The sequence below is a fragment of the Neomonachus schauinslandi genome, chromosome 5 (assembly GCF_002201575.2).
Source record: "Neomonachus schauinslandi chromosome 5, ASM220157v2, whole genome shotgun sequence".
In the NCBI taxonomy this organism is placed as follows: Eukaryota; Metazoa; Chordata; class Mammalia; order Carnivora; family Phocidae; genus Neomonachus; species Neomonachus schauinslandi.
In genome coordinates, this window is record NC_058407.1 from 5,510,315 (window position 1) to 5,531,808 (window position 21,494).

At 55.0% G+C, this 21,494-nt stretch overlaps 1 protein-coding gene across 1 annotated transcript in view; it reads right to left on the reverse strand.

Moving 5' to 3' along the window:
- The window catches only part of PARVB (parvin beta), a 67,881-nt gene extending 52,592 nt beyond the window's left edge, over positions 1–15,289 (reverse strand). Inside the window, exon 1 of the mRNA XM_021687796.1 lies at positions 15,223–15,289. Coding sequence (XP_021543471.1) covers position 15,223 — 1 coding nt within the window. The 5' untranslated portion in view covers positions 15,224–15,289. The remainder of the gene's footprint in view (positions 1–15,222) is intronic.
- Between the last annotated feature and the right edge of the window lie 6,205 nt (positions 15,290–21,494).

Sequence of the window (21,494 nt, forward strand, 5' to 3'; positions counted from 1 at the left end):
GGCGTGCCTCTCCCGCACCCCAGGAAGAACCAGGGAAGGCTTCCTGGGGGAGGCAGCAATTGAGTGCAGCTTTGAAAGATGGCAAGAATCTGGAGAAGGGACTCTGGGACTCTCTGCAAAGCATACAGGCAACAGATCGGAGCCTGGACTCTGGAAGCCCACCACGCAGCCACATCGATGCTGAACCACGGGAGGGTTCGACAGATACCTCTTCAGGACTCTATTTCTCAGAGCCTGCGTTCCCCAGGGGACACAGCCCCGTCACTGAGGACCTTTCTGTCTATATCTGATTACCATCTTCCAAGGGTCAGTCTGACATTTGGAAGGAGGGGCTCCTCTTGAACCATGGCTTCTCCCTAAGAACCCCACTCTGCCAGTTTAGTGGCTTTCCGTTAATCCCTGGAATGTTCTTGTTTTTAAAGTACTGGTCCATTTGCCAGAAAGCCGAACACTTCAAAGACGCAAAATGCTGGCTGCCTTGAGTCACGGAGAAAGATCCGCTCGCCTGGGAGAGCCAGCGTCTGGTGCGCACAACGGGTGTGGACATTCAAACGGACGGGGGCTCGATGCCATGAGGCTGAGGACACACTGATTTCCTGAGTGCGTGCCATTGTTTTGAGATGAATGCCCTTGTCCACACAAAACCTGATAGCCAGCCACGAGGAAATCCATGGCAAAGGTTCCCGCTGCACCCAAGTCCACCTCCCAGGGGTGCCACTGCATGGCCATGGGCTGCACAGGGGACACGAGGCTGAGGGAAAAGCCAGGAGGTTGAGAGGAAGGATGGAGGCCAGGTCAGAAGACAGGGCCGGGGGGGGGGGGGGGGGGCGTTTGATAGCACAAGTGCCCCTTTGGGGATGGCCACCCCTCACTCAGCGGGGCAGAGGGCAGACCGGGACATGCAGACGGCAATCACGTCTTACAAGCTTTCAGAAAAGCTCAAATTTAAGATTTAGTGTGGAATCTCCCAATTTATAAATGTAAGCACATCGTTCCAATTCTGTGGACCAACCCGGGGCCATCAGTTTGCAACGTCAGGTCGCAGTGAATGTACAATCCACGTTCCCACCCATCCGTGGGAAGTGGACAGAGGGCCACTAATGTTTCCTGAGTGCCCACTACGCACCAGGCAACTTCCATGACATCCATTCATCGCATCTCCTAACAAGTGAGGGAGCGGCTGGGTCCTAGCAGGGCCAACACCTGTTACATGTGAAGGCACCTGATATACACCCCCCAGTGAGCCCCAGAGTCAGCACTGAACCCGGTTCTACGTGGTCCCGCACCTCACTATGCCTGGCTAAGTCCTACGCACCTTCAAGCCTCAGCTTATTGGCAACCTCCTTCAGGAAGCCCTCCTGGGTGCTCCCTTCCCAAGCTGGGCTCCTCTCTGCCAGCTCACATCACACAGCCGTCCAACTTTCTCCTTCCTGGACCGTCTGCCCACCCACACCAGCACTAGCTCAGCTCCTGTGCACTGTAGGTCTTCATATTTGAGGACCAGTACAATGGAAGGCTTCGAACCCTGGAGCCGGTCTGCTGGTTTCAGATCCCGGCTCGACCACTGATGAGCTGATGATCCTGGGCAAGCTACTTATTTGCTCTGTACTTCAGCTGCCATCTGTGAAATGGGGGCACCCCTCAGTGAGAGATTACAAGACTCAATGAGGTGCTGGCATGCAGTAAGGGCTCAATAAATGCTAGCTTTTAGCATCTGCTGGATCGATGTATACAGGCATGTTTCCAAAGCCCGTTCCTTTTCCATCACCCCACCCAAGGACTGGGCAAGGCTCAAAAAAAAAAAAAAAAAAAAACCTCTCCTGCCTGGAATTAGAAGCACATAAAAAGGAGGAAAGAACTGGAAACTAAAACCTCAACACTTGAAAGCATCTCATAAAGAGCCTGCCATTTGCACCCCAGGCCAAATGCAAAGGTTCCATCTTTGATTTTTTTTTTAATCTTTTTCTTTGTATGGGTTTCATTTATTTATTTATACCCAGGCTCCTTCCAAAAAAACAGGCTTCTAGGCACCTTGTTTTTTTTTCCCTTTGACATTCTTGAGAACGCATACCCTGAAACTGAAACCGCCCGACTCACAGAGCAAGGTCACCGTCAGGGACACGTGAATCTAAACTTACACAAAGGCTTCTCGACCTCTCGTTCCACGAGGGGCGCCGGGGCAGGAAGGGGGATCGCAAGGCACCCCCTGCAAAGATGGGGTGCAGGGAGCCACGGGGGGCTCACCCGCGGGGCTTCGTGGCGGATACAAAGCCCTGCCGAGGGGTGGGCTGCGGCCTCGGACGCTAAAGCAGTGACAATTCCATTTTCTGACATTTCAACACAGCCATGATGTTTGCCCACCTATGGAGACTTTTTTACGCATAGCTACGCTTCTTGGTTTTCGTGCAGAACAAAAGATCAGGAGGAGAACTTTCCGCAGCACCGTGGGAACCGGATCAAAGAGAAAGCCCCCACAAAACAGCACGTCACCTGATCCACGTCTACAAGAGGGGCCAGAAAATGGCAGGAAAGCTGCCTCGGCTCTGGACGCTTACCCGCCCGGGTCTAGACACACCCACTCCCAGGCCGGGCCGGTCCTCAAGGGAACGGAGAGGTCCTTGGAGTTGCCAGGAAAACGAAGGGAGGGGAGAGGTGCATGTGCCCCCAAGGGCCGGGCTAGGGCAGTCGGGGGGACAGAAACTTCCCGGTGCTTAGGAAGACCCAACCGTGAGGCTTTCCCGGCCTCTGCCCAACAGTGAGGGCTTCTGTCCGTGCTCAGAGGGGTCGTTTCTCCGCAGAAGTCAGAGTTGATCACAATAATGAAATTCACCAGCCATGGAGCTCCTCATTCAGTGGTTCTGCTGAAAGTGAGTCCCGTTGTATGGCACATGACGATCTCACAGCTCCGTTGAAACAGGGCCCAGGGAAGATGTCCCGCAGAGCGGACCGGACCGCTGGGGGAGGGGGGACCACTCTTTCTAATCTCCGAAGAGACAGTGTTCACCCCAAGCTATGATCACCACATGGGGTGGGGAGTTCTTTCCGGAGCTACCATGCTTGCAAAGGCCTTGGAATGTGAGGCCGGGTCTTTCCCGGGAGGTTATGATGTCCAGGTTCAATCTCCACGATTCTCAGGATTCTAGCGGATGGGTGGCAGCATCCGGCCTGGAGTCAAAGGCTCTGGGACCTGGCGTCCCCAAGGAGCGCAGCTGCCCTTCCCGACCCGGATGTGGGACAAGAGGGAAATTACTTTCCGCGATCCGCGAGGGAAAACATACAAGAGAGAGCCTCTTGACCTTTAAAGTGGCAGATCCGGTTTGTTTTCGCTGCGGAATGGAATCTGAGGATGCTGGCCCATCATAAGGAGCTCGGTGTATTTATGTGTGTTTAACTCGCGGTAATTTCTCAGCTGAGGATGAGTGTCTGAACCATGCTGACAACACCATAGGAATAAGAAAGTCCCAAGACTGTGGCCCACACCGTAAGGATGGCTCAGCCTGACATCTGATTTATAGGGTTTGCTCTGCTGGGGCACGAGTTTCCATCCCATTTCTCAAGACGAAATAAGTTTCGAGGCTAAAATAAATGTGTGAGCATTTCAATAAAGCAAAATCCAAAGGGGGTCAGCGGGCGTTATTGACCCCGACATCAAGAGCTCTCAGCTGAAGATCTGACCTGTTGAGGCAGCGGCAAACCTCGGGTTCAGCAGGCTGCTGATCTAATGAACGCCGGTCAAAGGCCACCTCCGCGTTGGCACTTGGCCAGGCACTAAGGGGACAGGAGAACAAGACGGACGGGGCCTGCTCTCAGGCCGCCGAGGGTCCGGGTGCCGGCCCCAGATGGAGGGGAAGGACGTGCCTGGCCCCTTCCACCCCACAGCCTGGCCTAGCGCCCAGTACAGAGAGGCTCTAAAGGAGTAAATGCATGATTCCCCCAGTGCAATACATACCGTGCTGCTTTAAAAACAAAACAGCAGGATATTTATGCAAACAACACAATGAGAAGCCCCGAACTATGTATTTCTAGGTGTACGCATCTACATTCGTAGAGAAAAGAAGGAAAGGCTCCACTCCCAAATGACAAGAGCATTGTCACCTCGAAGGGACGAGGGCGGAGGGAAGGAGGAGACAGAAAGGCTGGGCCACAAGCATGTTCCTACATTATTGTGAGATGAAATCAAAAGAAGGAACAAGAAACAGACATTCTGGGAGGAGTCAGTGCCCCCGTGGGGCCCACAGCCCGCGATAGCCAATCCTACAGGGAAGGAGGCCTGCCGGAGCCGAGCCTGTCCAGGCCACAGACCCGGGGCTTCCCTGCAGGACGGCCTGCATCAAAAGAGCGGTGTGTCTGCTGCAGAGCCCCGAGGAAGTCACAGAGGGCCATGCGCCCATGACTTCGTGTGCAGGCAAGGGAGAAGCAGCGAGTTTTGGGGGTGAAGGAATGGATCTCCCCCAGGCAATTCTGTCATCCCCTCCAGGCTCTGGGAAATGCTTTTGCTGGATGCGAGAGGCATCTACACAGCTCAGAACCTTGGAATCCCCTGTCCCCAGCACTGTTTGAAGCCCATCTGCTGCTCCTCTGTGTTTTTACTGAACAGATCATTCCATGGCCTCTGGCTTAGGGGACCCCCGGGAAGTGCGTGGTTGCCTGGGTCAGCGTGGGAAAGGTGTGGAGGGGAGCTGAGGGGCCGCATCCTCAGGGAACCCTGCGGGATGAGACAGGACCGGCCCTGAGACAACACCGTGGATATCCCAGTCACCGCCTGGATGCCGGTCATGTCCCCGCTCCCATCGTAAGCCAGAGCCCGCCCAGGGGCCTCTGCTAACCATGCACCCTCCTGAGCACTCAGCCAGGTTCCCAAACTTCAATGCACTTAGGATCCTCTGGGCTAACAGGCAGATTCTGATCCAGCAGGTCTAGGCAGGGTCCAAGACAAGGTGTCAATAACCAGCCCCAAGGCGATGTTGCTGATGCCGGTCGGTGAGCACTGGCCATCAACACCTAGAACGGTAAGAACTTAGTAGACATCCTACCCTGCCTGCTCCTGAAATCCAAACCGGTGAGCGACTTTCATGCTCCTTTCAGAAATGAAGACAGGGGTCAAGTTTCCACAACTTTCTACCTGGCCAGCACCTGCCACAGAGGTTTCCCTCCCCAGGAAGGAAGGAGATTTACTGGGCACACCCCACACGTGCTGTCAAGCGACGCTCCCCCTACAGACGAGGTCTCTAAAACACTGAGCCACGTCCAAGCTGGCCCAGCAGTTAGGGATGGATCCGACCCACCCAAGGCCTGCGGTTCCCCAAACCACACCATCTTCCCGCTTCCAGTGGGATCAGAGGGAAATACAGATCGTTTGCTGCCTGTGGGGAGAGCCCAGAACTTCAGTCCTTCTCCGAACCCCTGTTCTCGATCTTGAGCCAAAGGCAGAGCTGCCTGTTTCGGCAGCAATAATGAAGGAGTTCATTTGCCACCCCGGTTTCTCCCAAGACCCTCTTTTTCAAAGGGCTGGTTCCTACACCCTAGGAAAATGGGTTCAATAGCAGAAATGTCTCTAGGATGCGGGGGGGCAGGGGGTGCTTGGGATTCTCCCGGCAGCACTGCCAGCCTCGGGGGACACGGCAAGCAACCCGGAAGGAGAGAGAAATTCAGAGAGGGAACCTCACAGCACAGCTCTGACCTCACACAAAGCCACTGCAAATGATAACCTGATTCTGGAGCCAGAAGGCCGAAGGCGGAAGGCCCCCAAACACATGCACACGCAAAGAACACAGAGGGAGGAAGCAAGAGGCTGGAGAGGACCCTCCTCAGATTCTCCATCTTGTGTCCTGTCCCTGGGGCAGCCGTGGGGAGAGAGGAGGAACCTGTCACCAGGACGGCCACTTGGCCTCCCATGGGCCCCGCCGTGGCCTCTCTCCTTCTTTGGTGACTGTCCTGGACTCGGCTATTTCTCCTCCCCAGCACCCTGTCACCTTCTTTTGGTCAAACCAGAACCCAGCCTTCCCTTGGAGGGAACCAGCACATACCCCTCATTAGCAGGCGTTACAATCCAGGTGGGGACCTGCCCCCAGCCCCAGTGTGGAGCCAATGCGTTCGCTGCACTCCCCGGAACACAGGTATCAAGTCAGGAATGGGTTTGGCCTGCTCAGAGTCGACAGCTATAAGACCGTACTGGGAATGCAGAATGAGGCGGGCACTTTGCCCCAGTGGCCTTGACCCAGCAAGGACACAGGTGGAAGCTGCACCATCATCCTACCACCAAACAGAACCTGGAAATGAAGGCACTGCATGGACAGACCCGAGAGAACAGTTTGGCCACACCATTTGTGTGCTAGATCAAGCCTTACCTGAGGCCAGACCCCGTGGCCCTTTCTGTCAAAAGGCACCAGTGAATTCCATTTTGTTCTTAATCCACTTTGAGTTTTCTGTCATTTGCAAACAGAGTCCTCTCTGAGGCAGCAGTCCTTCTGGCACGCAAAGCTAAGCATGTCCCTGGTGTAACCCACAACACGGCTCCCTCCAGCTCCAGGGTAAAACGCAAGCTCCCCCAAACACTTGATGAGCAGACCCCACTTCTCAACAAGCTGCAGCTCCTGACTTCCACACACACCTTCTAACGAGGCCATCCCAAAACCAGTCATGTCTGTCACATCTCTGCCCCAACTGTCCCCACCACCAGAGATGCCCTCCACTTTCTATCTGGCTAACTCCACTCCACCCCCTAGATTTGTCTGGATGGCACTCTGCACTCGGGCCCCAGACGGAGTGAGGGTTCCTCCTCTGGCTCCCTACAGCTCCCCTTGCCCATGACAACTACAGTCCTTTACCCCCTGTCGGTGCAGCTGCGGGGTGGGCGTGCCTCCCTGCCCCCACCCAGGAGTGCACGGGGGCTGGGTGCTGCTCAGGACCATGGCCTCACAGGCCGCACAAAACCTGACACGTGATAAGCACGCAATAAATATTTGTGGGATGAATGAGTACTTGTTTACGTAGACAAAAAGGAGCTGAACGGGAGAATTCAGGTAAGAGACGCAAAGTCAGGAGAACAGGGAACAGACTGTTCTTGCAAAACATGCCACCTCCAGCCACTTAATTGGGTGGAAAAGGAGAGTTTCCATTAAGGCTTACATTAGCCCGGCAGTCGTGGGTCACCAAGGACCCAATTACTGCGATGTGGCCGCGGGGAGGGTGAGGGCTCAGAGGAAGGATTCTGCTCTGCAATTAGGGACTTATTGGGATAAGCTGCCTCTGGAGCCTCATTCCCAAACCTCATCGGCTGGGGCACGCGTTGCGACCACCCACCTGCTGCAGGCATCCGGAAGAGAGGCCAGCGAGAACAAAGCCATCCACCCATCTCCAGGAAAGTAGGTCTTCTGAATACCAAAAGTTGCTTAAGTATAAAAACAAAAAAGGCTAGGGACGCCTGGGTGGCTCAGTCGGTGAAGCGTCTGCCTTCGGCTCAGGTCATGATCTCAGGGTCTTGGGATCGAGTCCCGCATCGGGCTCCCTGCTCACCAGGGAGTCTGTTTCTCCCTCTCCCTCTGTCTCTTCCCCCTGCTCGTGCTCTCTCTCTCAAATAAATAAATAAAATCTTTAAAAAAAAAAAAACAAAAACAAAAAAGGCTAGAGCTCAGAAGCTGCTGTCAAACAGACAATTCCCCGGCCCAGATCAGGCCTTTTCTTCCCCTTTGCCCTGGGTGATCAGAAAAATGCGAGGACCATAGAGAAACGCTTTGTCTGTGGGAAGGAGAATAGGAAGAAAGTGTTCTGGGTGAATGTGAAATGTCAGGTTTACCATATAAACCACCTGGTGAGCAGAAACCAGGACACAGGAGGGGCCTGGGCTTCTCGCTCATAAAGGATGACTGATCCTGTAGGGACAAGGGGACAACATGGCCGGTGGCTCAGGTGGAGAGCAAGTGGGTCAGCTTATTCAAGTCACCTCCCAGATGCAGCAGGTAGAATCCTCAGGGGCCAGATACAGCGGCTGGGGCCGCACATGGCCGGCGTCTGCTCTAGTCTCTGCAGGTCTCAGCTCCGGGTCCCTCCCGTCCAGTCCACCTCCCACACTGTCTCAAGACTTCGTCCCCGGAACACAGCCCATCAGTCATTCCTCTGGCCGCAGACCGTCCCCCACCTTCCACTGCCTCACCACCCAAAGCCCAAATCCCTCCCCATGGCATCCCACCCCAACCCTCCAAAGGGTCCCTCATCCAAAGCCCCCCAAGCCCAGGACGGGTGACGTACAGGCAGAATAGAGAACCCACAGACTCTTGGGCACATGCTTTATCTCCTTCTGTCTTTTACTGTCTCTCCACTGCAGGGGGATAATAACCAGACACGATCCTAAGGTTATCGTGACAACTAATTTAACAAGAAGCAGCCAAGCGGTAATTTGGGGGTCTCCCCTTCCTATCCCACCATCAGCGCCTGCACTGGGTGACAGGGAGTCACCCGCCTGACACGCTCACCCAGTGCGCCAAGTACTTGCAAGGCTGTGAGGTCCAGGGGCGCCTGGGTGGCTCAGTTGGTTAAGCAACTGCCTTCGGCCAGGTCATGATCTCGGGGTCCTGGGATCAAGCCCTGTGTCGGGCTCCCTGCTCAGCGGGGAGTCTGCTTCTCCCTCTCCCTCTGTGCTTTCTCTCTCAAGTAAATAAACAAAATAAAATCTAGGGGGTAAAAAAAGGCTGCAAGGTCCGGCCATGAACTCACAGCCAGCCCCTGTGCTCCCGGTTACGACCGAGGGGGTGTGTGAGTGTCTCACTACCAGACTATAGACTCCCAGAGGCAGAGGCCAACCCCTACCACCCCTGTGCCCCCAGAGGTGGGCCCAGCACAGAGCAGACATGCCCACCTGACGGCACCGAGCCAAACCAGACTCCGGAAGCCTCGGGTATGTATAAGTATCGAGGGGTAGAACGGCCTCATAAGCTAACTGTTCAGGTGATGAGGGGCCATGTCACCGATTCTCAAAAAATCCAGACATCGAAACATCCATCTCACTGCACATCAGGCATGATCTAATCTCAAAGATCCTTCATGTTCGGCTCAGGCATCACCGCAAACATCTTCATATGGTGGCTGAGCATTTAAAACAGACACTAATTAGGCTGAATTATAACAGAACCCCAACTCTACATAAAACATCAGGATGGCAGCTGGATGGTGCCAGCAACACGTGTGACCCCCCCACACACACCACCGCCACCACGCTAATTCTGAAAAATCCAGAGTGCCTCCCAAAGCACCAACAGGGAGCCGAGGCCAGCCACCGTGCATGGTGACTGGCGACCAGGAGAAGAAAGCCACAGGAGGCTCAGCAGCATGGCTCAAGTGACTCACAGTGAAATCAAAATGCAGCCCCACGCCAGGAGCAAAGGATGGTGGAGCGGGGCTCCCCCAGGCAAACGTGCTTCTCTGGGTATGCACAAGAGCCCCGGCTTCCCTAGGACCTCGAGGGCCACCATCACTTAATTGGCGCTTGTTGGCATATGTTATCTGATGAACAGCCGGACCCACGTCCCTGAGGCCAGCCTCCCCAGAACCCCAAAAGGGCCATCCAGTTCTGCCTCCCGCTTTCTCAGTCCCCCGCTTAGCACAAACGCCTAGCAATCACTGCATCCTGGCTGCATGCATGCTAATCTGGATGTGATGTGTGTGCTCTGTTCCCTTGATTTGGGGAAGGTGCATTTATCACATTTCCACCAATCAATTGTGCCGGGTTTTGGTGAGGACGTGGAAGCAATTTTAATCACTGGTCATGAAAATCCGTCATGAGTTAACAAAAAGGGAGAGAGAGTCTAAAATAAGCAGAAGGTGGGGGCAGAGGGCTGACACCACCCCCAAAGAAACCCAGAATTATCAAACATGCCACATCGTTGTCTCCCCTTTGTGCTTATCGGCTGTGGCCACGGCCCCCATGGAGCCAAACGGTGCGGGGTGCCCCACCAAAGCAGGAGGTTACAAAATCTGCTGATCATTTCCAGGAGCGGGCGAGCCCAACGAGCTTAATGCACCAGGAGAGAAATGTGCTTAATAAAGAGAAAACAGAAATGGCAATGCAGAAGTCAGCCTGGTAAAGTAAGTTCGGTGGGTCCCTGTGCTGCAAACTCATATTAATTAATCTGATCAGTAATGTCCCATCGTATTCAGGGAAGTCCAAAGCGTGTTCTGCTGAGAAAATAAGATTAAATCATTAAGTCGTTAAAAAAAAAAAAAACAAAAACGATTCTATGTGCACCTGCCACCAGAGACCTGGGGGGGAGGGAGGGGGACCAGAGAAGGGGCTGAGGAAACGGCGGCAGCATGGTGCCCTCTACTGGCCTATCTCCACCAGCAGAAGCAAGACCAGACCCAATCTGCAAAGGTTCTATCCGAACTAAAGAATCCGGCCTGCTGGGCAGATGGGCACCTTCCAACGGGGGCAGTCCTGGTGCTGGCAGCTGCGTCCTCACCTGAGACACTCTGGAGTCCAAAGCAGCATTTCGGGTGGCCCATCTGGGCAAGCACAACCCCACCCTCGCTCAAATGGATCCAACACTCCGGGCAACAGAGGAAAGGGATCTTCACAACCCGCCGGGGTTCCTGGAGACCAGCCTTTGGAGGGAAAGCCCCAAAGGAGTAGCTAGGGGCCAGAGGCCAGTGGAGACTCCCTTGCAGCCAGCCAGACGAAGCGAGGTTCCCCATCGCACCCCACACAATCCCAGTGGGCCCCGTCCCACTGCTTTCTTTTCAAGCACGGTCACATTTGAGGCACATGCATGCACCTGTTGCTGGATGCGTGTCCACAGTGGTCTGGAAGGGCAGATGCACGGGGCCTGGCCCAGAGGAGGTACTCGATGACAGACAGCACGTTAATGGTGAATTCGTGGACGAATGAACAAGGGAATGTTTCAGGACCCGAACATTCCCCTCCGGTGTTCCTCTTTGGAACTCGTAGGAGCTGTTTTCTTTCGGGGCCTCTGGGCCCCGCTAAATAACGCCCCCCTGCCCCCAAAGATGTCTCCATCCTGATCCCTGGAACCTGTAGCTCTGCAAGGCAAAAGGGACCTTGCAGATATGATTAAGTCAGGGATCTTGAGACGGGGAGTGATCCTGGTTATCCAGGGGGGCCCAAAGAAGTTGCAAGGGCCCTTCTAAAAAGGACACAGGTGGCGCTGTGAGCAATGAGACAGCAGAAGCAGCGAGAGAGGCGAAGACACTGCACTCTTGGCTTTGCAGATGCTGGGCGGGCCCCACGCCAAGGAACGCAGGCACCTGGAGAAGCGGAGAAGTCGAGAAAATGGATTCTTGCCTGGAGCCTCCAGAAGGAGCACAACCTTGCTAACACCTGGATTTTAGGACTTCAGACCTCAAGAACTGTAAGTCTGTGTTGCTTTAAGCCACTAAACTTGTGGTAATTCATTACAGCGCCCAGAAAACTCAGACAGCCCCAAGCTCCTCCATGCCATTTCAAAAGGCCCAGAACATTCTTTGCACCTGTTTTACTGAGCACCTACTGTGCGCCAGACCCCAGGCTGAGCCCCAATGACACAGCTGTTATTGAAACAGGTATGGCCTCGGTCACACGGGCAGAACAAACATAAACGAGCACACAGGGAGGAGTCCAACTGACGCTGTGGACAAAAACACAACTGTCCCCGAGCATTGCGGGTCACGCGCATGTGACGATGAGGCCCGAGAAGACTGGCTTCTTGACGGCAAATCCACTAACACGTCTTGCCTTTTACCTTTATGCAGAAGGAGCAGGATAGGCTCGTGTCCACGAGATCCAGGTGACCCCTCCCCCAGGGGCTCCTCAGAGGGGCCAGCACAGCAGCTGACGGGGCCACCGCACTCCCCTCCTCCCGCACCTGGCTACTGAACAGGCTCACAGGGAGCAGTCGGGGATGTGCTAAGCCCCTGACCTTTCTGGCCACAGCTATGACCCACCGCCTCCCAGGGCCTGAACCTTCTTGCCTGCTCTCCTCCCAGAGCACCTGCCCTAGGCATCTTCTCAGACCCACCTCTGTTGCTCCAGGTCTCAGCCCCCAGGGTCCCAGGCAGCAGCCCCAGCCAGTTTGAACCCATTCTTTCTCGAGGTCATAGTTCAAGTGGCTATACACAGTAAATGCACCAGCCCAGATGTCAGGGTCCTCGCCAGCCTCACGATACACCCAGTAGCAGGATCATGTTAGCACGCCGCTGAAGAAAAGGATACCCGCCCCCTCCGCGGCTTCACCCACGCGGGCCCCAACCTGAGGACATTGGCGGGGCACAGGCAGGGGGATGGGTAGGGAGGAGGAGGACTCAGGTGAGGCAGGTCCCATCAGCCTACCCATCTGGCTGTGACTTTGGGCAAGGTAACTTCTCCCAGCATTGTGCCAGGTACGTTCAACACAGCATCTCCTCCGAAATAAGGATTAACACAAGGGTTGTAGGACACGGGGCAGGACGGGGGCCCGGAACTCCAATCCACAGCTCCCCACCATGCATTCAGGGAGCCGGGTGTTTGCACTTACATCACCAAGCCCGACTACCATGCCCGTATATCACCAAGCCCGACTACCATGCCCGTATGTCTTTTCTAGACTCCTTGAACTGCCCTAGTTGTGAAGTTCGAGTGCCTGCAGATAGCAGTGTCTCTGAAGCCCCGATCCACAAACTGCCACCTCTTCATTCTCAAGTTCCCTTCTGGTGTCCCATTCCACCCCCAACTTGAACCCCTCCCTCCTTCCGCAAGGGTGGCAGGAAAGCGACGGCCTGCGGGGTGGGGACAGAGATGACTGGGCCTGGCGCCCCAGAGGAAGGAAGCCTGCCCACCCCACATGCTCCTGCAGGAGCTCACGCAGGCTCCCCACTGCCAGGACGGGGCTACCCCTGCAGACCAGGAGACGGAGGCTCTACAAGCGGCGACCTGCCCAAGGAGAGGCAGCCAAGTGCTGACTTTCATCCTGGAACCAAGTCTCCCCAGCAACAAAGCGCTCTCCCACCAAATAGCAGACAAGGGGAGTCACAGGCATTTAAGAAGTCCTAGAAAGGTCTTACAGTCCTGGATCCCTGTAGGTAGGTAAGAGCGCAGGGAGGAGGGAGAGGGGAGCCAGGACACAAGGACAAAGGCAGGGACACCGAAGGAGCGGCGGTGCCTTCTGGGCACCGGGGATGGCGATAGGGGGTCCTAAGTGCAGGGGGCGGGCACCCTCCCTTACCCCCATTTTACCGATGAGGAAGAAAAGGAATGGCCAAGGCCCCAAGGCCAGTAAGAGATGGAGCTAGGACTCGTATCCTGCCATCCCACTAGCTGAGTGTCCAGAATAAATGCGTGCCCATTGTCGTGAGCCCCGTCACAGCTGCCCCGCCCCCCGCCCTCATGCGTAGCAGACCTCGAGCCTGAGGAGGTGACAAACACACCGATGACCAGCATTATTCCAGAAAAGGCCTCTGGGTGCCAAGCAGAGCAGGCTGGGGGTGGGGGGCAGGGGAGTGTGGGCAGGTGGCCCTGGAGCCACAGAGGAGGGGGCACACTCAGGTCGGTCCCCAAGCTTTGGGAGCCTGGGGACCCTTTCCTAACCAAGAGTTTCATAGACTTCCACCTCCATCGGCAGCTGTGCTTTCCAGGCAGAAAGCACGTGTTAAACTAGCTCGTGGACATCCCGCAGAACCTGAGGAACTGGCGAACAGCAGGGCACGGATGAGCAAGATGTGCGTTTGTTTGTCCCCATCATTTCTGGTCCCCAAGCAGGCTCCACTGACCCACCTGGGCGTTCCCAGGTCTGGTAGGGATTCAGCCCGGGGTCAAGGGAGCAGAGGAAGCAGTGGGTGAAGCAGAGCTAAACAGAGGACTTTTTCTGCAGAACTTCTCAGAGCCTTGACTGTGCTCCTGCACCTCATGACTCTCCCAGGGGATGGGCAGTGCACGCAGCTACCCAGCGCCTCAGTTAGAAAGGCCTAGAGCAAGGTCCCTCTGGGCCTGAGGGGAGGGTGGCAGGGTCTGCCCCTCAGCCAGCCGCCAAGCCCTTCCATCAGCCATCCATTCCCACACCCCTCCCCACCCCACCCCTGCACGGGAAGAAACAGCGGCCTCGTTCAGCCGCTTTCTGCTCCTTGCGGTAAGGTCTTCTGTCTCTGAAGAGCTGCCCCGGAGTGAGCAGAGAGCCTCCCTGCATCCAGTCTCCATAAGCACCTCCTTCAACTGCTGGTTCCTCCTCCAGAAAGGCCCCCACACCCCTGCAAAAAGCCTGCTCAAAACAATGTGAGTGATTAAGACACAGGCAAAAAATCAGCCTGTGACCTCCTTGAGGGAACGGCTCCGATCTTGGTCACCTGAGGACCTAAGCCCCAGTGTCCCTTTTTTTTTTTTTTTTACCAGGCAGAGCCCAGGGAAAATGTGTTTGTTACTCCACAGGGCAGGGAAGGAGGATCTGTTGGGAGCTTTCTCCGTGTCAGGGGCACAGGGGCCTCCGAATAGCCACCATCTTACTGTCCTCAGAAGGCCCCAGGGAGATGGCCTTCAAGCTGAGGTGAAGAGCTCCAATTGCTGTGTGACCTTGGCCAGCTTAGTTAGCCTCTCTGGGCTTCGGTTTCAACTGTGAAGTTTTACGAGGATCGCACGAGGCGCATCACCTGTCCCGCTATCTCCTTCCCAGGTGGAAAGACAGAGCATCGGGGGGACTACGCCAGCTAGCATGATCGGAGCTGATACCGAGCAGGCCGGGCTCACGGCTGCCTGCTCAGCGCGAACACCTTCCACGTCCGCTGCTCCCCAAGAAAAGACCGAACGAATCGTTTATCCAGTGGTGACAACAAGAGCCAGATCCTGGCCAAGATCAGCCAGTTAAAGGGGAAAGACAAAACCAAAGGGTCATTAAAAAGAAATCCATCATGTCACGTAGCCCCTAAAAGCAGCATCATTGTAATTTGTCCCTGAAAACATTCCAAACGCCATTCTTCTAGGCCCAAAGACCCACATGAACCCCCCCCAGCCCACCCCGGGCGACAGAAATGTCCGGACACATCGCAGCGCACACAGCAGGCTCCTGTCCATCGGAGCCAAGGGGAGATTCCCAAGGACCCTCTTACCCCACCGTCCTCACGCCAACGTCCTCGTCCCCTTCCCAGTAAATCAAACGGCCAGCCCAGGGCCCATTCTTGTCTAAACAACCCTCCCCCATAAAGCAGAGCAGAAATTAGGGCCAGCCCCAGGTTTGAGTCCTGCTGAAAATGGTCAGAAAACGGGGCACTCACTGGCCGGGAGGGGGTGCGGCTGGAGGGCGCGTTAGAAACGCAGATGAGCGCCAGGCCGGCGGGCACGGGGCGGGCACCCAGAGCACACACATCACGTTCATATATGGACGTGGGCAAGGACCCCATGACTTGCAGTTTGCGGGAAAGGCCTCTTTAGGGCACTCTGAGGAAGGCCACGAGGGATCAGGCCACCGGGAGGATGGGCCTGCTTTCAAATGATAGAACTCTGCTAACCACAAAACACTATTTCTGTCCTCGCTGCCAACGGCCTCTTGGGCCAAGCAAACTGCTCCAGGAAAACCAACCCAGAGTGCACAGGGAAGAAAGGAAGGGAGTATCCATTCCTGCAGTGGGACCCGAGAGTCGCGATTATGTGGCTGGGGGCGGGGGGGGGGGGGGGGGGGGGACGGCCCAGCTGGCCTCTGATAAGCCTGCGTTCTGGGCCTGGGGCTGGAGCCGGAGCCGGGCTCCGGGGCAGGGCGCCAGGCCAGGCCCGCGGCGCCCCAGGCTGCCTTCTGGTTGCCAACTCCGTCAGGAGCACCCCCGCGCTAACGAGGAACACTTGTCACCCCGTTTCCACGACAACAGAAATCAGACACCAGAAACAGAAAGCCTAAGCCAGAGCCCAGGCCACCCAAACAGTGGCAGCTGGCAGATTTGCTTTTGGTGGTGCTCACTTCCCAGGGTGGAGGGGCCCAGGAAGATCCTGGAATGGGGGCGGGGGTGGGGGGGAGCGGGGACCAGGACTAGATCTGCTCCCCGCTTTGGCCACTGGACACACCAGCAGCAGGTTTCAAAAGCCGGGCCCAGCCACCCACCAGCTGGGTGACCTGGACAAGCCATGTCTGAGTTTCCACATGTATAAAACGGGGTTGCCAACCATAACGGAGCTCCTGGGGTTGTCACAGGGATAAGCGGGCTCCTGTGGGACCCGCCACCGGGATGCACGAGGAGCTCTTATTTGTGATAATTCCTAGGAATCCCCAACTCCTAGGGAGACACATTCTTCTCAGGTGAGAAGGTCCCATGCACAGGTTCTGGGTGGATGTGAGTTCTGGGGGCCTTACCCAGGTGTTGCTCGATGGATCGGCCAGTCCCCAGGTCTGCTCAGGCGGGAGTGCACAAGCCCAACAGAGACACCAGTGCCCAGAGCTGGCCCTCCTGCGGGCGGAGTTCCAGAAAGGTGCTCTGGGGCCACGAGCAGTCGTGGGCATCGGGATCCCACCCTCCCAGGCACCCCTGCCCCACCCCACAGTCCAGCCCCACTAGACAGGATGCAAACCTGGGGTCATGCAGAACTCAAATGTCAGAGTCTTCACCCCCAGGACCTCAGAATGTGACGGGATTTGGAGACAGAGCCTTTAAAGAGGAGTGGGGTCATAGGGGTGGACCCTGATCCAACCTGACTGGTGTCCTTAGAAGAGCAAATGTGAATGCACAGAGACAGAAGCCGGGCACGTGCAGAGGGAAGACACCATCAGCAAGCCAGGGAGAGAAACCAAACCCACCGGCACCTTGACCGTGGACTTCCAGAACTGCGAGCACAGAAATTCCTGTTGCTTCAGCCACACGGTCCATGGTACTTTGTTATGACAAGCCTAGCAAACCTAAATTAACACAGAGCCCGCCGCCAGGACAGCAGAGGGCACTGGTGCCCAGGGGGATGCCCCTCCGGGTTGAGCAGAGCGGAGGCAGGAAGGCCCTCGCCAGCCCACGAACGGAGCGGCTACCTCCCCGTGGAAGACCACCGGCGCTCCAGGGAGAGGGGCCTTCGGCCGGGACACAGAGTCTGCGCTGGGAGTGGGGGGGTCTTCTCAGCACCTCGACGTCACCAAGTCAGCCGAGCAGATGCCCCGGGGACAGAAATCACAGAGGGTCAGTCACGAAAGACGCCGCCTAGCTTTTAAAAGGAAACCAACTGTCCGCTTGAAAAACTACAAGAGAATCGGGAGCCCCAGGGTCTCCTCCGGAAGAGTCGTATATATGGATATAGGTAGATTTAAAAACAAAAAAAAAAAAACAAAAAAACCCCACACTCATAGATTCAGAGAACAGACTGGTGGGAGCTAGGGGCGGGGAGAACAGGAGAACCATGTCTAATGGGAACCCACAGCGTTCCAGAAGGAAGGAACGGAGCCCAGCACCTCCCTCTCCTCCACCACTTCTCTTCCCGAGGAACACCAGACTCGGTCTTCGGGGCCCTTGCTCCAGGGAGCCAGCAGCATCCCGACTTCTGTCTGGGCCCCGATGTCACCAGATGACACCGAGCCGGTTCCGTCCCAGCGGGCAGGACTCACGTGAAGAATGGTGTCCTCACACCCACACCTGAAACATGGGGATGCGGGCCCCGAAGCACCCAGCTTCAACCACCTTTCTCACCGCCGATTTCTCTCACTTCCAGCTCAGCTTCAGTTTCTCCCGCTCAACTGTCTGGAAGTTTCCTCTTGAAAGCGATTCCTCACCACACCCCACCCCCACCCCCGATACTAGAGCGGAAGATGCCCCGTGATGATCAGCCACGAAATTCTCCTGCAAGAAGCCACCCTTCGTTTCTGAATCCTTCCCACCTTCTCAGAACATAAGCAAAAAGGTTTCCTCCGATGACAAGGGCGGGGGACGGGGGGAAACACCACCTGGGACGGTCGGACGGTCGCATCCATCCCTCCATTATGCTAGGCAAATACACCACCAGGAGAATGACAAGTGCTATTTAAAATCAAATGACAGGAGTCTTTGTACCTGTTTAGTGACACACCTCTGTACCTGTCAAACAAGCCAAGGAAGACTATTAAAGGCGGAGCTCTAGGACTTCCCTTTTTCGGCCAATATCATCGACACCCAGCACATGAGATTCCGAATTGACACCCAACACCCACATTGAGTGGCCACCCTTCTCCCTTAGGAACAAGAAAGGGACACTGTACCAGCCCATTCAACTCCCCAAGACTGGCCATGAGCAGTGCTCATGTTAAAGGAGCGAATATCAGGAAAAACTGCCGTTTCTCTTATGCCTCAAAAAACTGTACAGAATGAAATTATAAAGCAGACGTTAACCTAAAAGGGCTTATCCATCTGGAAGCCATGGGCACTGGGCAGACGCATGCTCCACAGTCTTTTTCAAGTGAAAAGAGAAAGACCAATCCTCCTTCTCCCTTCAAAACCAAGAACAGACTTCACGATGAACCGGAGTATACAGCACCAAGATAAAATACGATTAACTATGTGTTTACGATTTATCCCTATCACTCGCTCATCTGTGAGAATAATCCTAAAAGTAATAATCACTGACGGGTTTTAGGCACTTACTAAGTGCAGGGTACTGTGAACCCCAGAACTCACATCCACCCAGAACCTGTGCATGGGACCTTACTTGGAGAGAGGGCCTTTGCAGGTGTTATCAAGTTAAGAGGAGGTCATAGAGGGTTAGGGTGGGCCCAACTGGTGTGCTTATAGGGAGAGGGAAATTCGGAAATGAGACACAGAGGAGGGAAGGTGACCATACGGTGACAGAGGCAGAGGTTGGAGTGATGTGTCCATAAGCTGAGGACCACCAGAAACTAGGAAAAGGCAACAAAGGACTCATTCCCCAATCCGCCACGCCCCGGGGGCCAGGTGCTGAGGATGGAGACTCGGGATCCCAGCGCACTTCACTCTATAAACTACAAAGTGGTAGCCTCCAGTTTCTATCCACTGGAAAGTTTCCCGAGCTTGTCTGAGGCAGAAGCACCCCTGAGACAGGTCTGCTCAGACTGCTGATAAATGCAGGCTTTGAAACCAGGGTCCCAAACGGGCCCTTGGACGGCTCCCGGGACACGGCCCACCAGCTCTCCAGGCCTGACTCCTGGCTGCGATCCAGCAAGAGCCTCTTCTCTCGTCTTTGGGTTTTCTACGAGCACGGGATTATTTTTAGCAGCTGTTCCTGCTCTCAGTCACCTCATTAGTTTTAGAACCAAATAATCCCATTATATATGACTTGATTGGCTCATCAAATTATCCTCCGTTCTAACAAATATTTAGTGAGCATGCCACCATGTGCTAGATCTTGCTTGGTACATTTCTCAAGAAGCATTTACACAGCTAATGATCACAAATCCCCTAATTTGATTTACTCTTAAATGTGTTTAATTTTCCCACAAATGGAACGATAAACTTACACACCAAGCATTTTTGCCAGAGAAAGGACCATCAGCAGGGCCCACCCAACAAGGACCCCACCGCGGCTTCTCAGCCAGCTGCCTTTCTGAGCGCGTCCCAGGTGCTGTTTCGGGGCATCTTATATAATAGTGCTTTCCATCACCTGATGGGAAAACCAGGGCACAGAGAGGTAGGGGAACTCGCCCAACAAGATTCAGGAGGTAGGGGGCGCTGCGGGCAGAAGTGGGAGCCCAGCCATCCATACCCTTCGCCACCTGCTCTCCATCTAAGTCAAAACTCAGCCCAGGTGCACCTCAGTTCCAAAGTCACAGTGCCTCTGGCATGGGGTCCAACACGGTGGTGCGGGGCGGGGGGGGCAGCGCGGTTACACCACAGAGCTGAGCTGTGTGTGTGCAGCTGGGTGACCCCCAGAGTCACAGGGATGCACATGGTGTGGCTCTAGGCACAGCCATACAGCCGTGTGCACATGCATGGTAACAGGCAAACAAATGCTAAGCACACGTTCAGGGTGGGGGTGGGTCACCTCTGTTGGGGCAGGAGTCAGGGGGGTACGGGCAACGTTACCTAAGCTGGGCGCTAGGACTGTGGGTACTTTTTAAATGATTCTTTAAACTGTACATATGCACGCTCTTTTGTATGTGCAATATGTTTCCCAGGATTTTTTCCTTTATTTTTTTAAATTCTGGTAAAACACACATAGTAAAAAAACTCAACCATTTTAACCAGTTAAGTGTACAATTCAAAGCATTAAGTACCATCAGGTACTTAATCTACAACCATCACCACCACATAATAAAAAACTCAACCATTTTAACCAGTTAAGTGTACAATTCAAAGCATTAAGTACCATCAGGTACACTTAATCTACAACCATCACCACCACCACCCGCCTCCACAACTTCTTCGTCTTCCCAAACTGAGACCCTGTCCCCACTACTTAACTTGCCTTCCCCCCCACCAGCCCCTGGCGCCCAGCACTCTGCTTTCTGTCTCCCTGAACCGGACTACTTTAGGGACCCCATATAAGTGGAATCCTACAGTATTTGTCATTCTGGGACACACAGTGCCCTCAAGTTGTTGCAGCAGGTATCAGAATTTCCTTCCTTGTTCAGGCTGAGTCATGTGCCATGTACAGATGGACCACATTTCATCTACCCAGTCATCCGTCGACCGACACAGAGATTATTTCCACCTCTGGGCTATTTGTGAATCATGCTGCCATGTCACAATATATATTTTAATGACCGTGTTCCCGAGAAGGAGGGAGCTAGATAAAAAGACAGACATGCTACATACTTTCTGGGCACCAAGCCGTCACGGCCGTCTCTCGTGGAAAGAAATCTCGGCTTGCTATCCGCACTGCCTGTATTAGGCTCTAATCCTCCCTTCAGGTGATCGTCGTGGAAGGTAGCAGTAACAAAACACTTTAAATGGCCACCTCTTGGAGAACATTCTGGAAAGCAGAACGTGTCAGACAGATGTGGGGTCTGGTAATTGTTGGTTTACGCCGGGACGGGCAAAGTCCAGCCAGTGGGCCAAATCTGGCCCGACACCTCCTGTAAAAGGTTCACTGGCCCACGGCCACACCTGTAGGTTTACGTGTCTATCATCCACAGTGGCTTTCATCGTGCGGCGGCCACATTGATGGTTTCTACAGACATCGGCTGGCTCGCCAAGTCTGAGGCACCTGCTCTTGGCACCCTTGCAAGAACAGGTTCCCGACTTTTGAATGGGTAACGGAATTCATAACCCACGTTTTTCACATTTCCCAGGGGCGGGGGATTTAGGACAGGGGTGAGGTTTAGGACACGAATGTTTCCAGCAATCTCAGAACCAGCTCGGGGGAAAGCGAGTCTGAAGTCCTTTGGCCTCTCCTGGGTCCTGGCTCCACCTGGTCCGCGTTCACACTGCCTCGCGGGCAGCAGACCCGTCACAGCGCGCTTCCGGTGGAAGGCCTCTAACTCCGCGTCCACGGGCGACCTTCCAGTGTCACGCACGGCCTCAGTGGCTGGAGAACCACCGAGCCCGTCAGCAGGCCCAAGGCCAGAGAAAGACTCCGAGGGTGCCCGCGGTCCCGGCCGCTGTAATAAATGACCATAAACCAGGGGGCTTCCCAC